Genomic DNA, 17,030 nt, shown 5'->3' on the forward strand with positions numbered 1-17,030 from the left:
CCCAGTGAAGTGGGCACTATTTTTGCCCACGTTTTTACAGGCACAGAGAGGTTACAGCTGTGACTTCAGGACCTGGGCTACAAACTTGAGCCATCCAGCTCTCAGGACGTGTGGTGCTAGTTAAGTGTTGCCCAGTGAATGAAAGCACAGGGGAATGAATGAGGGCAGGAAGGATGCCGAGCCCTTGACCTCCATGCTCTCTCCATCTCCAGCCTCCTAGCATCTCACTACCGAGCGGGTGAGGGTTGCGGGAGCAGCTGCCACAACCAAGCAAGCTATCAGCGGGCGCTGCTGTGAGAGGCTCCTTGGCATGGAGAGCCCTTCATCCGTGAAGCCCAGGCCTGGGCTGACGGCATCTCTTCAGCCCCGACGTGGCTTGGGAAGGGCTCTTGAGCAGGCGTGGAGAGGTGGACAGGCCCAGGGCCCCCGGCCACACTGAGGCCAGATGGGACTCTCTGTGGTTCAGGGGGACAGGGGAGTCAGACGGGCAAAGAGAGGTATATGTGTGTGCTTCATGAGACAGAGGGCCCTGGGCTGTGGTCCCCACAGGGACCCAGACAACCCTGGGCCCTGGCTCTTAGGGAGCCCCCAGTCCAACAGGGGAGACAGACTCATTCCCACAGTGACAGCCCGGAGTGAGTGGGGCTGTGATGGGAAAACGTAAGGCAGAGTGAGCAGGATGGGATGGGAGCAAGCCAGGCGGCTGTGGGGGCCCAGAGGAGGCGTCTGACTCAGCCTGGCAGCCTGGCTGGGGAAGGAGGATTCCCTGGAGGCAGCGGCATCTTTTTTTTTTTTTGATGCGGGCCATTTTTTAAAAAATTAATTAATTTATTTTTGGCTGTGTTGGGTCTTCGTTGCTGCACGTGGGCTTTCTCTAGTTGCGGTGAGCGGGGGCTACTCTTCGTTGCGGTGCACGGGTTTCTCATTGCGGTGGCTTCTCTTGTTGCGAAGCACAGGCTCTAGGCACATGGGCTTCAGTAGTTATGGCACGCAGGCTCAGTAGTTGTGGCTCGCGGGCTCTAGAGCGCAGACTCAGTAGTTGTGACGCACAGGCTTAGTTGCTCCGTGGCATGTGGGATCTTCCTGGACCAGGGGTTGAACCCGTGTCCCCTGCACTGGCAGGTGGATTCTTAATCACTGTGCTACCAGGGAAGTCCCTGATGCAGACCATTTTTAAAGTCTTTGTTGAATTTGTCACAATATTGCCTCTGTTTTCTTTCTTTGTTTTTTTTTGGCCCAAAGGCATGTGGGATCTTAGCTCCCCGACCAGGGATCGAACCCACACCCCCTGCATTAGAAGGCGAAGTCTTAACCACTGGACCGCCAGGGAAGTCCTGGCAGCGGCATCTTAGTTGAGACTGAAAGGATGAGGCAGAGCTAGTCAGGGGCATTCTGTCTGCCTTGTGTGGGTCTGTGATCTCTGTGCATATTACCCCTGCCCTGGCCCCCCTCTCGCCTTCTCCTCACGACGTGTCAAATGCCTACTATGTGCCAGGCCCTGCCTTCAGCACGGACAGGGCAGTATAGGCAAGATGCAAATGAAGGAGACACAGAGTGAAGCTGAGGGAAGCAAGAGGAACTGCCATGAAGCTCAGCCCCACAAGGGCAGGGCTGCTCTGACGTGCTCTAGTGCCTAGAGCAGAGCCCCGCCCAGAGGAGGTGCTCAAGAAACACCTGTGGAACAATGGCAATGGTGGGGCAGGCCGGGTGCCCTGGAGTTTAAGACGGGAGGGATGACCCAGGCTGGAGCTTAAGGGAGGCCTCCAGAGCAATAACTGAGCAAAGCCCTGAAGGAGAAGCAGGAGTTAGGTATCAAGAACTGGGTTAGGGGAAGAGCATGGCCAGCAGAGGGACCAGCCATGTGGAATGCCCTGAGGCGAGAGAGTGGGGGACAGAAGGATCCAAGGGAGGGTACTGTGAAGTGGAGGGACTGAGGTGGGGCCCCATGGTGGGAGCCCCAAAACACCAGGGCAAGGAGTATGGACCCAGATACTAGGTTAATGGGGAGCCATGGAAGAATTTTAAGGGGGGAGATAGAACCCCTCAAAAAAGTCCCAGAGCCTCCTCCAACCCATCCCCTGCAATGTACAAAAGGGTTCCATCTAGATGCTACAGGGCACAGGCCCTCAGCTGAAACCCTTGGGGTGGACACATCTCTGAAGTCAAGATTTGTTGGGATTTGATAAAGCATGATGCGCTATATATACATACACACCGAGAAAGGTCAGCAGTACCCCCATTCAACACACTAGCGCTCCTCAACGAAGCAACTGATCGTTCACACCAAGTGGGGTAAAGAAGGACCATAAACAGCCTCACATCCATGCAGGTCGAGCACTGCTGCCCAGTGAGCTTGGCCCAAACTTCTGCTTTGCCTTTCAGTTTCAGAGCCTTTGGGGTTGTGGATAAGGGATTACAGGGTGGGCTGAAGGCACGGCCAACCCCAGCCAGTGCACAGCTTTTTGATGGGGGCCGTGTGCACAGCGCCCCCTTCACTAATTATTTGCTGATGCTGGTCACACCCCTGAACCCCCTTCCCTTCAAGAGCTGGCAGGCCTGGGGGACGTCACTTACATAAATAAATATTCACGAGGCGATTTGCTTGGTGCTGGAACACGGAGCTGGGGAAGGGGGGCAGCTAATAGAAACCCTCGATCCTCAGGACCCTAGGGATGAGCTCTCCAGTCTGGAGACACCTAGAGAGACTAACGCCCTCTCTCTGGTCTCAGATGACCCCAATCCTTGGGTGCCCCCATTCCTAGGTGACCCCCAGGAGACCCCTGATGCTTGGGCAACAACCCCTTGCTCTGTGGGTGACACCCGGTGCTCAATCATCAGGGCCCCCTGAAGCTCCCGTGCACTTCGGTTCCCTCCGTCAGCTGACTCTGACACTGATGACCCCCAGCCTTTGACCTCTAAGTGATCTGCGTGCTCGTGCCCCCTGCTTCCCACCCCCTCACCCCCAACCAGCTCCTGGGTGCCCGGGCTCACATTTCTTCTCCGGGAAGCCGTTGCCGGTGGCAGGGATGGTGCTGGGGCCGCCGGGCGGGTGGGCGTGCTGGTGCTGGCGGCGGGCGGGCAGCGTGCTGGAGGGGAAGGCGCAGGTGCTGGTGAAGAGCACGTCGCTGGGCAGGCCCGGCTCCAGGCCGGCAGGGTTGGCAAAGCTGGGCTCCCGACGCCCGCTGCACAGGCTCTCGTCCGACAGCGTCCGCTGCAGGCTCTTCTGTGGCGACTGCTGCCAAGACAGGGATGGGAGGCGGGACGCCAGGCGTGGTCACGGCCAGGCCCAGGGTCGCCGTCCTCAGAGGCTTCTTCCTGTCCAGGACGTCTGCGGTCTTTACCCAACCAGCATCCATTTCTGCTCCCTTTTTGGTCAACGTACTCCAATTTTCTCCTGGGGATTCCTCCTCCCCCTCTCTGCAACCCACCTTATTCTGGAAGGCCGACCCCACCCTCCAGCTCCAGGTGAGGTCAGGGAAGGCAGGGTGACCCGAGCTGGAGCTTGAGAGCCAGTCATTGGTGGGGACCACGCGGGACAGAGTGCTGGCTTCCCCCAGAGCTCAGGCTGGTGGGAGGGAACCCTGGAGAGACTGCTGCCACCCAGGTCCCCACAAGAGAGCTCGCAGCCAACAAGAGGGAGGCAGGGACAAGAGGGAAAAGAAGCAGGGGATGTGTGAAGGGACTGAGGACGCCTGCTGTTTTGGCCTCCCCCCACCCCTGGGTCACAAGAGCCTAAATGCCCCCTGGGCCCCGCTCCTGCACTCCTGGTCCTGTGGTCCGGGGGTGGTGGGGGCTGCTTCCACCCTGGGCTCCACGAGAAGGACGTGAGAGCCAGTAAGAGCATGCCGGTCCAGTCACGTGAGCTGCGGTGGGGATAAATCCCCTGCAAGCCTGCCAGGCTGGCTCACGCTGTGATCCTGCCCGACCAGCTCGACGTCCTGACTCCTGGCTGCGGAGCCACACACCCAAACAGGCCGGCAGGTGCCGCAGGCAGAGGCGGTGGGCAGGCAGAGGCAGTCCTCCTCCCCACACCAGCCTGTCTGATTGTGTGTGTGTGGGGGGGGGCAGGGGCGGGGCAGCCTCTACGTACTCTGGCGTCTCTCTCCTGCTCGGGTGCCAGGTTGTCCATGATGATGAGTTTCTTCAGGTCGTCCTCGATGGTGGACTTGTAGTTCTTCCGGGGAGAGCGGAGGTCTCGGAGGGAGGCCCTCAACCGCGGCTGCCCAAAGACATTTTTGGTGTTGCTGTCCACCTGTCTGGAATGAGGGTCATGGTCAAGGTCAGAGGGGTCTCGGGAGGCTCAAGCTGCTTCTCAAGGTTGTCCTGACCCAGGAAGGCTGGCTGCCACTGGGCGAGTGACCGCAGCTTCTCCACAACATCTGGTGAAAGTGGGACAGAGGAGAGACTTGGTTTATTCTCTCCCCTCGCTCATCCCACAGATGTTGCCTGGGAACCCACCCTGTGCCATGCGTGTTCTCGGCAGGGGGAGGGGGGGATACAGCGGTGAATGTGAAGCTGACTCCAGTCAGAGAGACTGACAATGAATAAATGAACAAAGACAGAGACCCCATAATGTGAGGTAGAGAGAGGTATTCTGAAGAGCAAATGGATAGGGATCGCTGGGGATGGAGGCTGGCTTTTCTGAGGGGATGACATCGGAGCGGAAACTTGGAGAGAGGAAGGCAGGAATCCACCTGGTATTGTAGAAGAGGACACAGGGCAGAGGGAACAGCAAGTGTTGGGCTGTGAGGTGGGAACAGGCTCGGTGAGTTTGCGGAGTGGCGGGGATGAGTAGCTGAGAGGGAGGAGGTGAGGCCTGGGAGGCGCTGGGGCAGATGTTCTGGAACGTATGAGCCACAGAGGGGACTTGGGGTTGCATCTAGGGAGCCTCTGATCTGTTGAGTGCTAGGTCCTGATGTGCATTTTAGAAGGGCCTCAGACAGAAAAGTGACCCTCATGGAAGCAGGGAGACAGTGAGGAAGGGAGGCAGTTGTTCAGGTGGGAGACTGGGGTGGCCTGGACCAGGGGTTCCAACCACAGAAGAGGGATGGGGTCCCACAGAGGGAGAATCCCCCAAATGGACCAGTCCCTTTGGGCAAGTACAGGGCAAAGGCAGCAGACCCCTGGCCTGAGTGCTCCAGGGCCTGGCACCAGATCTCCCTAACTTTGGTTTCCTCATCCACCACATGGGGTAAGACAGCTCACGCATCACGGGGTGGCTGGGAGGATCCAGACATGAGGTACCTGCACCTGTTCCTGCCGTGGGACCCTGGGCAAGTCACACCACTTCCCTGATCCTTGGTTTGCTCATCTGGAAAACACGCTGACCTCACAGCATTTTGGGGTTTGCTGCAAAGCGCTTGGCCAGCACCTCACAGAACAGACAATGGGGAAATGAGAGCTGCTCTTGTAACTGTTCACCTGAGGCTGCCCGGCGACCTGAGCTGCACACGGTCCTCTCCTGCTGCTCCTAATCCCCTCCGCTGGCTCCGCAGGCCGTCATCCCCGGCTCCCGGGCCCTCTCCTGGCCAAGGCTGGCTCCTGGGGGCTCTGTGTCCTCCACTCCTGGGACTTCCCCTGAGATCTCCTCTTGCCTTCTGATTCCGGCCCAGCCTTTGGGATCAGGTTTTACTTCCCCAGTGAAAACTAGATCCCTCACCTGAGGTGCTGCCACCCCCCAGGAAAGAAATAACGACAGCTAAGAGGAGCACAGCACCAGGCACGATCCACCAGCCCAAGGGCTCCATGTGTGCGAACCTGTGAAACCTGCGCAGCAGCCCTCCCCGGGAGCCACTATTACCAGCATCTCCATTTTACAGGTGGGAAACTGAGGCACAGAGAGATAAAGTAACTGTCCAAAGTCACACAGCCTGTGAATGGAGGAGCCAGGATGCCAGCCAAGGCCACCAGGCCTCAGAGCCCATGGAGGCACGATCACGCTTGGCTGTCACGTTTGTACCATAGAGGTGGCATATGAAAGCTGTACAGTATGTGGAGCATAATCACATTTGGTTTAATAATATGCTTTTATATGCTGAAAAAAAATTCTGGAAGCAATTATGAACGATTACTTCTGGGAAGTAGGAGTCTTATTAGGCGGTGGAAAAATGAGATTTTTACTTTTCATCTGATACAACACCCTTCTGAACTGTCTGAATTTATTTTGCTATAGTCATGTGTTATAACAATAATAATATAAAAACTAGAGCTGACGCCTAGACTTCATCATTTTGTAACTCAAGAAAGAAAAAGAATCCTTGAACCCAGGAAGAAATAAGATATCTTGGGCTCTTGAGGGTATTGAAGTCTACGTTTTTTCTCATTTTCTCAGCTGCCAGCCTTGGGATTTTAACAAAGGAAGGAAGAAAAGGTAGTAAGTTTTTTCTTGTTAGGTCGTATTCCTTCTCAAATGAGAATTCCAGGTCTAGGGTAATTCTGGCTCTGTCATTATTAGGGAAGTATGCTCTTTGGGCAAAGGAAAAGCGTTCTATCCAAAAGAGAGAAATAGAGACACAAAGAGAGAAAGAGACGTATACAGCCCAGAGTACATGTTGCTCCCTTGGGAGCTGGAAGGGGATTCACCCCTCCCTCTTCCCTTTTGATTTTGCCATTTCCCAGAATCCTCTGCACAAGGGGAGTATGTGACTCAGCGCAGGGCGCGCCTGAGCCCATCAACCTGGTGAGGGAGCAGGCCAGGCCTCCAGCTCATCCACCGCAATAAAGGGGCGCCGTCCCCGAGGCTCCCCTCTGCAAGGGGTGTAAAATGACCTGCTGAAAACTTTTAAAACGTGCACTTTCTCTACCCTGGGAGTTCTACATCTGGGAGTGTGTCCTTTAATGTGCCAGGTGTACGGGGACCCATGTGTGCCAGGTGTGCGGGGACACTTCATGGGGTCCTGTCTATGGAGCAAACAGAATTGGTCAGCAGGGGAAGGGCGAGGCCCCACAGGGAGGGACAGTGGCATCACAGAATAATACTATCTAGCTGCTGAAGAGAAGTGGAGTTGGTCCACATGACATGGGAAGAGGTTCGCCCAGATATGTGTCATGGGAATAAAGAAGTGGTACTTATGGTGCGAAATCATTTTTAGAAAACAAAACTCACACACTGCTTAGCTTGGTATACTTAAGTTTACCAAAGTCTCAGCTCCAAAGGTGGATATGTCGGGATTCACTTTCTAAAAATGTTCCTCACCACAGCCCACGAGGTCCGAAACAATCTGTCCTGCCCGGTCTCAGCCCTCATCTCCTCCCACACAGGCTTCCCAAGGTTCCTTAAACATGCCAGGCATGTTCCTGCCTCAGGGCCCTTGCACTGGCTGCTCTGTCTGCCTAGAGCACCCTCCCCAGGATTCCCCGTGAATGGCAGCTTCTCATCCATCCAGCTTGGCTCAACTGTCACCTTCTCACCTCCCCTGGCCACCTGACCTTCTGGTGCTCCCTCCCAGCCCAGGTGAGTTCCAACACGCAATCCTGTGCTACTTCTTCACTGTATCCATCTCATGATGATTTGTCCTGTGTGCTTGTGTTTGTGGTTCCACTCCTCCCACCTGACTCAGAGCCTTCTGTATTCTATGTCCAGTGTTGGGAACAAGACCTGCCACATTGCAGGCACTCCAAATTAGTTGTTAAATGTGTATCACATGGAACCAACCTTCCTTCCAACCAACCAGCCAACCTCCCTACCCATCTTCTTCCTTCCTTCCAACCTTCCTTACTCTCTCCTTTCTTTTTCCAACAAGCTTAAATGACTTTTATAAAACAGGAAAAAGTATAGAGATACTTTACTCTCTATACTTTAAAAAGTCAAGCCAAAAGAACACAACTATTCCTTCCCTGCTCTGTTTGGGTTCATTTGCTAAATTGCCTTCCCAGCTCCCAGGACCTCCAGGACTCCTAATTCTACAGCGGAAGCCTGGCTCACTGGAAGAAATCCTGCTAGAACCTTCTCCCCTGACCCTCAACTCCACACCTATCTATCCACTGCAAGTTCCACATGGCTGACACTGTTAGTGGGCTGCTGGGACATGTCTAAAGAGAAAAAGTATGATGAAATTCAGTTTGGAGAGTCAAACTGATCATTTTTGCCCTTATTCACTTTCTTCTGAAAGAATTTTCCAATGTATTTTCTTTTTTTTTTTTTTTAATTTATTTTTGGCTACATTGGGTCTTCGTTGCTGCGCACAGGCTTTCTCTAGCTGTGGCGAATGGGGGCTACTCTTTGCTGTGGTGCGCAGGCCCCAGAGCACACAGGCTTCAGTAGTTGCAGCATGTGGGCTCAGTAGTTGTGGCACGCGGGCTCTAGGGCATGTGGGCTTCAGTAGTTGTGGCGTGCTGGCTCAGTAGTTGTGGCTTGCAGGCTCTAGAGCACAGGCTCAGTAGTTGTGGCGCACGGGCTTAGTTGCTCTGTGGCATGTGGGATCTTCCTGGACCAGGGATCGAACCCGTGTCCCCTGCATTGGCAGGCGGATTCTTAACCACTGCACCACCAGGGAAGTCCCCCAATGTATTTTCTAAATTGAAAATTTTAAGCAATAATTTACAATGGCATTAATTCCAGGTTAAAAAAAAAAAACCAAACCAAACTGGGCTTGTGCATCTCTGATCTTTTTCCTTCTTCTCAAGATCTCTGGTCTCCATAAATGCTTAAACCTAATGACCTCTGAGGATAAAATGGACTATTCTCTGACTGCTAAAAAGAATGAGATCAACTTCTATGTACTAATACGGAACTGTCGCTAAGAGCAAGTGAAAAAGGCTGGAGCACAGACAGGAGGTGACCACATGGATAAATAAAAAGGGGCGTAAGGGAAGCAACATTCAATCACGTGTGCTCAGTCATGTTCGGAACATTTCTGTAAGGATGCAGAATAAATGAAACAATGGTTGCTTCTGGGGAGGGGAGCTGGATGGCAGGGGGCCAGGGAAGGGAGAGAGGCCTGGTTTCCACTGCAAACCCTTTTGTACTAGTTTGGTTTTTATCCTGTGCATGTTTTACCTTCTAAAACACAAATGAAGAAAACATCCAGGAGGAGGTAACTCTCTCTCCAGGTTCTGACTGACAGCATTGGACAGAGCCTCTAATTTGCTCATGTTGTCTGAACTTGCATTTGCCACACTGTGGAATTAAACCACTCACATTAGAAAAGAAAAAGGAAGACAGAAAAATTACAAAGAAGGCTCTGCAGTTAGGACCCGGACAACAGCAACTTCTTTCTCCCGTGACAGAAGCGCCAGGAGTGGAAGGCGACCAATGGCTCCGACTTGTCTGGGCCCGATCCCAGCTGACTTGGAGCTCTGGCCTCCAACTGGGGCGGCTCCCTTGGGGCCGGGTTAATTAAGCTAATTAGCACCACTGTCAGCCAGCCCGAGCTGGGGGTTCTGCCAACCTCGCTGGCGAGGACACTCACCAGGTCTGCATCTCAGGCAGCAGGTGGATTTTCCTGGAAGGGTGGCTGGAAGAGGCCGGTGGGAGTGGGGGACAACGCTGCCGTGGGGTGGGGATGCTGTCCCTTCCGGGGCTGCACTGAGCTGGCCCCAGGGCCCCTAAACGCAAGGAAGGAGGGAGCCCGAAAGCCAGGTGTCAACCACTAGATGCCAGTGCCTGTCAGCCCAGCCAACGCTGACCGGGCACTTCCCCATGCCTCACTGCCTCCTCACGCCACCTCTGGGAGGCAGGCACTCCTGTCTTCCCCTTTCGAGGCTGGGGGACCGAGGCGCAGTGAGCTGAGGACACTCAGAACCCACACCTGCCAGACGCGCTGAGCCGCCTGAGATTTGCTCACGATGAACACAGTGCCGAGTGTGCATGGAACGCGGTGACGGCGGCTCTGGGGGATGCGGGCCCTCACCCTGGGGCCGGTGCGTCCCACGGGGCTACATTCCTTTCTCAGGGCCATCACCTCCATCACCTCGCTCTACTGGTGGAGTACTGATGCTCTGAGAGCACCGTTCTGAAACGGTGACAGCGGAGTCGGATTGGGGGCTTGACTCGGGGGACTGCTCGTGACTGCAGTGGTGGTAACGGCAGCAGCAGCAAAGCTCACCTCCTGAGCGCTCACTCTCTCCCAGGCCCCAGGCTGCCCTTCACAAACATTACTTCATCTCATCCCCTCAGTGGCCCTACATGAGGCAGGGCTGCCCTTTTTTTTTTTTTTAATTAATTAATTAATTAATTTATTTATTTATTTTTGGCTGTGTTGGGTCTTCGTTGCTGCGCTCAGGCTTTCTCTAGTTGTGGCCAGTGGGGGCTACTCTTCGCTGCAGTGCGCAGGCTTCTCATTGCGGTGGCTTCTCTTGTTGCAGAGCATGGCCTCTAGGCGCGCAGGCTTCAGGAGTTGTGGCACGCGGGCCCAGTAGTTGTGGCTCGCGGGCTCTAGAGCGCAGGCTCAGTAGTTGTGGCGCACGGGCTTAGCTGCTCCGCGGCATGTGGGATCTTCCCGGACCAGAGAGCGAACCCGTGTCCCCTGCATTGGCAGGTGGATTCTTAACCACTGCGTCATCAGGGAAGTCCCAGGGCTGCCCTTCTTAAGGATGAGGACGTTTGGGGCCTGGGTCCTCAGGCGTGACCTGGGGGCTTAGCCTCCCAACCACCACTCCACCTTAAGCCAACAAACAGGCTGTTCCCTAGGGCCTGCCCCCTCCTCGCTGGGCCTGCCAGCAGGGACGGGGGCCAGCAGGGCAGCAACACGCCAGCCTTTCAGTTGGGCTGAGACCAGCCTGGCGGGGAGGAGGTGCCCAGGACGGCTGAGGACGCAGGGCCGCTGGTTCTGCCTCCTGCTCCGCGGGCTCCAGCCTGGCAACCCATCGGCCTAGTCGTCCCTCACCGCTAAGCCCTGTGCAGCTCAACCTCGGTGCTGGGGTCCTCACATGGATTAACTCAGGAAATCCTCACAACTGGGAGGTAGGGAGGACCGTCGGGCCAGTTTAAAGAGAGGGAAACTGAGGGGTTAATGAGGGGGTAAGCAGCCGATGAGGGAATCCCACCCCGACCCCCATGCTGTTCTGTTCCTCTACTGGTTGGGAGAAGGCAGTCCAGTAAATTCAGCGTCTTGGGACAAAGCGGTCAAAACGGGGCTGTCAGGCCATCTCCCAAGGCAGAGCTGCTGGCCCGTCCCACAGAGTTGACCGCAGCCTGCAGCAGAGGGGCCGAGGTGAGGGACCTTCCGTGGCAGGTGCTCTCGGTCCCCTCAGTGTCCCCTCTGTCCTTCACCAGCTCACTCTGTCTTTCGTTTAACAGACCACGCGCCCAAATCCAAGAAGTCAGTCCTCAGAAAATGCGCGTCACTGCCTTGGATGCACGTCTTCCCCGAGTCTCTCCCAAGACGAGATGCTCTGTTAGTTATCTTTCTGGGCGTGAATCCTGGTTCTGCCACTTGCAGCTGGGTGACCTGGGCTACGCACTTCTGGCTGTGCCTCGGTCTCTTCCTCTGGAAGTTGCCGGGAGGATCAATGGGGCCAGGTTGGTACAGCCCTAGCCAGCAGCCTGGCTGAAAGGCAGCGCCCCCGTGTCGGCCGCAGCCATTTATCATTCCTCTGGGGATGCATTAGAGGTCCCTGACCAGAATCAATGAGAAAGGAGGCAGATTTGGTAATTACTCCTTTGGGGATAATCTCATAATATGTGGTGACCTGTGGGGACAAATTACAAAACCAACAACCATAATATTTGCAGTTTTTGACCTTAACTGAGTGAATTTGGGCAAGTGACTTAACCATTCTGTACCTCGATTTTTCTTATCTGGAAAATGGGATACAAAGTACCTACACCTCATTGTTCTGTAGTGAAGATTAAATGAGTTAAAGTAGGTACAGGGCTTATGACAGTACTTGGCAGGGGAGGTATCAGTAAACGTAGGTAAATAAGTTATGCAAATGAGTTCTTGTGCCTTGGGATAAAATTTCAGCAACAGAATTACAGATTAAAAAAAAAAAAAACGTTTTAGCCTCAAATAATTTAGCTGGAAGTAAAGACAATGTTTTCTGGAAAACTAGGTTAGGTGACTCAGAAGTGTCTTTAAATGACAAAGATATTGTCTCCAAAATGCTCAGGGAGAGTTTGAATAAAACAGCTTTCCGAAATGGGAGTGTGTGGACAAAAGCATGAATTCTAAATTAACATGTTATTTTATGCATGTGATTTTAAAAATGTATCTGTAACTAAATTAATAAACATAAGAAACCATGAAACTATTTTGTGTCCCCCAGTATTTTATATATTTAGTTTACATGTTTACACAACACACATACATATGTAAAAAGCCTTCTTTGGATTTTATGTTGGGAAAAGGGGGGCTGCTGTTTGTTTACGGTTGTCACGTATCCAGGTATGTTTTCTGAGTGCCTACTATGTATGTGCTGGGCCCTGGATGGGGCTCGGGTGTCTCTGCTCTCCCAGAACTCTCAGTCCAGTGGGCCGACAGGGAGGAAGCAAGCCTCTAGGAAACAACTGCCTGATGTGCCCTGGGACAGAGGCTGAGGAAGGGAAGAAGCGTGAGGTCAGTGGGACGGATGAGCCTGGTGTGGGGGATGGGAGAGCTTCTCCGAGAACGGTGTGCCTGTGTTGAGACCTGAGGGGTGGTGTTACGGGTCCCCCAAGCAAAAGAGATGTTGAAGTCCTAACCCCTAGTGTCTCAGAAGGTGACCTGATTTGGAAATAGGGTCTTTACAGAGGTCATCAAGGTGAAATGAGGCAATCAGGATCGACCCTAATCTAATGACTGGTGTCCTTGTAAAAAGAGGAAATGTGAACACAGAGACACGCACACAGGGAGAAGGCCATGTGAAGACGAAGGCAGGGGTTGGGGTGATGCACCTACACGCCTAGGAATCCCACAGATTGCCAGCAAGTCAACCAGAAGCTGGGAGAGAGGCGTGGAACAGTGCCTTCCTCACAGCCCGCAGAGGGAACCAACCCTGCTGACACCCTGACTCCGACTTCCAGCCTCCAGAACTCTGAGAAGATACATTTCTGCTGTTGAGCCACTTGGTCTGCGGTACTTTGTTATGGCAGCTCTAGCAAACTACAGATGGGCAGCAGTGAGCCAGGTGGGGCTGGGGGGTACCCGGGCAGGAGGAACAGCACACACGCCGGGGAAGGCCAGAGCAGCTGCCCTCATGGAGCACAGTGGGGTCAACAGGGCCTGACCCTCCGGCCACCCTGAAAAGTGGGAGCCTTACTGTATTTTTGGGGTTACAGTGAGAATGAAGTGAGATATGAGGCTCATACCTTCCATTCACTGACGGAGCACCCACACAGTGCCAGGTGGCTACAAGTCAAGACAGAGTCACCTGCTTTCCAGTGGGAGAAATGAGCAGTGGAACAGAGACCAGTGATAGAATGACGGCAGGGGCTACAGAAGGCTGGGAAGGCCCGTCTGAGGAGGTGGCATTGGACCAAACCCCTCCCCTCCCCGAGACAGCCACAAGATGTGGGGGAAGAGCATTCCAGGGACCGGAGAGAGCCAGTGCAATGGCCCTGAGGTCAGCCTGTACTTGGCAAGTCTGAGGAGTGGGAAGAGGCCAGGTGGCTGGAGTGGAGTGAGTGCAGGCGAGAGTGGGAGGGGATGAGGGCAGAGGGGTGACAGGGGGTGTCATGCAGGGTCCAGGTGGGATTTTGGGCAAAGCACACGCTGCCCTAGTGCCTGGTACGATATATGTGCTCTGTAAATGTGAGCCTTTATCATTAATCCTGGGAGTGGGGCAAGACACTGGAGGTTTTAATCAGGGGAGCGAAGGACCCAAATCTAGTTTTCCGGGTGCCCCCAGCTGTTAGTGAGGTGCGTGAGCTGGATTCTCAGCTTGCTTCCCTGCCCACATCTCCAGGGATCCCGTTTCCGTCTCCTGACACCTCTCTCCTTAGGAGCTCTGTGTCAGCACACATCTGAATGGCCCCAACCAGGTCATGAAAGAGGACATCACCGAGAACAGGATGGAGAAGGGCAGACCCCCCCCCAAACCCAACTGAAGAGGAGCCTTGGACCGAGCTTCCTAGGCTCTGATCCAAGCTCCGTTCCTTCCCAGCTCTGAGCCTCTAGGCCTCAGGTGCCTCATCAGTAAAACTGGACGAATAACAGGTCCACCTCACGGAGCTGTTGTTGAGGAGGATTCGGTGAATAAATTCACGGACGAGAGCTCGGAACTGAGACTGGCACACAGTGAGTGCTCGATAAATGTTCGGTATCATCATGTTCTAACTTAGAAACACAAAAACCCTTTCTTAACTGATGACTCCTCTCCTCTCTCTCTCGCTTCGCAGCGAAGTGCCCCAAACCAGCTGCCTCCTGTTCTGCCCTGCCCTTCTCTCCCTTCCCTGACCCTCCAGTCACCTCCGTGAGGCTCAACCGACGCTCAGGTCCCGGGCTTGTCCCGCTGACGGCTCACAGTTGTCACCCCGCGCTCCTCCTCGTATGAACACTGAGGGGTCTCAGGCTGAGTCCTACACCTCCCTTCCTCTCCAGCCTCGTGCCTTTATGCTGACAACGCCCAAATTTCTCTCTCCAGCCTGACCTCTCCCCCGAGCTCCAGACTCCTTACCCGACTGCCTCCTCCACGTCTTCTTCTAGTTGCAAACTTAACCTGTCCAGGACTGAGCTCTGAGCTCCCCCGAGCCCACGCCCCGCTCAGTCCCCATCTCAGCCTGAGGAGAGTCCATCCATCCTTCAGGCTGCGAGACATGGGATCATGTTCACCCTCGTCTTCTCTCACACCACAGCCAAGCTGCCCGCAAAGCCTGCCTGCTCCCACGTCAGAGAATCTATCCCGAAACTGCCCCCTTGACCCTCCCTGGCCTCCATCCTGCTCCAGGCCCCTCGTCTCCTGCCTGGACCGTCGCAGCAGCGCCCCGCTGGTCTCCCTGCCCCTCGCAGGCCGTGCTCCGCACGCAGCCACAGGGACCCTGTGGACACCCAATTTAGGTCATGTCCCTCCTCTGTTCCAGATCCTCCCGCGGCTCCCCCTCACTCACAGCAGACGCCCAGGCCCTTACGTGGGGCCCACAAGACGCTCCCGGTCTGTGTCCATCGCCTCTCTGACCTCACGTGCTCACGTGATCCCGGCCACACTGGCCTTCCTCCAGCAGACCAAGCATGCTCCTGCCTCCGGGTCTGGGCAGCGGCTGGTCCCTCTGCCTGGAACAGCCTTCGTTTACATGCCACACAGCGCTAGCCACCACCTGACCTGCTGCGTGCTTTTCTTAGTTACCCTACTTGCTGTCCGCCTCCCCAGCAGGCATTGTCAGCTCCCCGAGCTGACAGGGACCCCTGCCCGCCTGTTCACAGCTGTGTTCCCAGTGTGTAGACTGGCACGGTGTCCTGATGAATGAGGGAGCGAGGTGTCACCCTCCTCCCCACCCCGAGACGCCCGAGCTCAGCTCCGGCAGTGCCTCACCGGGCGTCCAGGCACTTACTTCTTTGGGTCAGTGAAGGGGAGCGGCCGTGGCGGGGGCTCGTCTGTTCTCTTCCACCCCGTTGGGTGCTTGTTGCGCATGGGCTGCTTGGAGAAGAAGGACTTGGGGACGGAGGCGGAGAGCTGGAAGGCGCTGGGCTGGGCCAGCTGTGAGGGCCGCGGGGTCTCTGCGCTGGCCGTCTTGTGAACCTGAGTAGGGTAGCCGGCCCTCGAGCTCATGTCGCTGCAATGTGAAAATGAGAGAAATAAGCCAATTCCATCCCACGTTTTGAAAAACCGATCTGTTTAAATTTCCTCTTGGGAAACAAAACTTCATTCACCGAGGAGAGATACAAGTACTTTACTGCTGTGGAAAATTCCAATACATAGATGTCTATGTGGAGAAAACGTAAAGCTGCCTTCATAGTCCCGATCCCACCCCAGGGATGCCCTTCTAGCACAGCTGGTACCTCTATGGGAATCTAAAAAGTCACCCCCTGTGGGTGGAGGCTCCCACCCCGCCCCAGAGATTCCCTGTCTCCTAGGCACAACCTACACAGCTGAAGGTGGGGGTCCCACCTGCCTGTCTCTGGAGGTGACCGTGGTTTACAGCTTGCTCTATTTCCTTCTTAACCCTTTCTTATGATTAAAAACACACATGTTGGGAATTCCCCAGTGGTCCAATGGTTAGGACGCAGCACTTTCACCGCCGGGGGTCCTGGGTTCGATCCCTGGTCGGGGAACTAAGATCCCACGAGCTGCATGTTGCAGCCAAAAACAAATAAACAAAAAAACAAACAAAAAAACAAAAAAGTGCATATAATCAGAAAACAGGAGCTTTTTTTTTGAGGGGTGGGAGAATTGTTTTTATATATAACTGGGATTGTGCTAATAACTTGCTCTGTAACTTACGGGTTTCCTTTTTTTTTAACTTATACCTTGCCACGCCTCTTCATTCAAATATTTTTTGAGCACTATTACATGACGGACACGACTCCAGCCGATCTGATCTAAAACCACAGCTTGATATCCCAAATGCTGGATTCCTGTGAAGTTAATGCTACATGAACCTCACGCTGTTAACTGGGACCCAACTCTTGGGGACCCAACTGCTGATCCCATTGAGGCGAATCAGCTTTTAAAACTCCTAAATAAAATTCCAATTCCACTTCAAGTAAGAGGTCTTTAATGGGAAAATTAATGTCCTTGGAGTGCAAGTCAATAAATCCTTATTGAAAGTCAATTTAGCAATATTGAGGGGTGGGATTTCTGACTATGGCAGAATGAGGAGATTGGCAAATTCTTTCCCCCAAAGCACAAAATCGACAAAAACAATCATTTCAGCACTCTGGAAACTGACCAAGGGCATGCAAAAATCCAACTATCGTTTATGCTTGAAAAACTGAACTTCAGGTAAGAACAGGGGGAATCTGACATTGTGGCCTGGGGGCTCTCTCCTATCCCACTGCCCAGCTCAGTGAACAGGCAGGTTCTGCCACAGTGGAACCTCTGGGACTGCATCAAGCATATCAACACATGCTCATTGAGAGTTTCAGAAGGAGAAGAGAGAAAGGGGCAGAAGAAAGGTTTGAAGAAATAATGGCTGGAAACTTCTCAAACTGGACAAAAAACATTCATCTACACAT

General features: G+C 54.1%; 1 protein-coding gene across 10 annotated transcripts in view; it reads right to left on the bottom strand.

Moving 5' to 3' along the window:
• Positions 1–17,030, bottom strand: part of SIPA1L3 (signal induced proliferation associated 1 like 3) — a 236,555-nt gene that overhangs the window by 10,299 nt on the left and 209,226 nt on the right. For 7 of the 10 annotated variants that reach the window (XM_036833293.1, XM_036833288.1, XM_036833291.1 and 4 more), the window contains 3 exons: positions 15,407–15,628; positions 4,091–4,256; positions 2,992–3,235 (listed from right to left, as the gene is read on the bottom strand). In XM_036833293.1, coding sequence (XP_036689188.1) covers positions 2,992–3,235; positions 4,091–4,256; positions 15,407–15,628 — 632 coding nt within the window. Of the gene's footprint in view, positions 1–2,991; positions 3,236–4,090; positions 4,380–10,423; positions 11,557–15,406; positions 15,629–17,030 lie in introns of those variants that run through there. The other 3 variants (XM_036833292.1, XM_036833296.1, XM_036833297.1) reach the window with 3 other exon arrangements.

Source organism: Balaenoptera musculus, chromosome 19 (genome assembly GCF_009873245.2).
Source record: "Balaenoptera musculus isolate JJ_BM4_2016_0621 chromosome 19, mBalMus1.pri.v3, whole genome shotgun sequence".
Classification (NCBI taxonomy): Eukaryota; Metazoa; Chordata; class Mammalia; order Artiodactyla; family Balaenopteridae; genus Balaenoptera; species Balaenoptera musculus.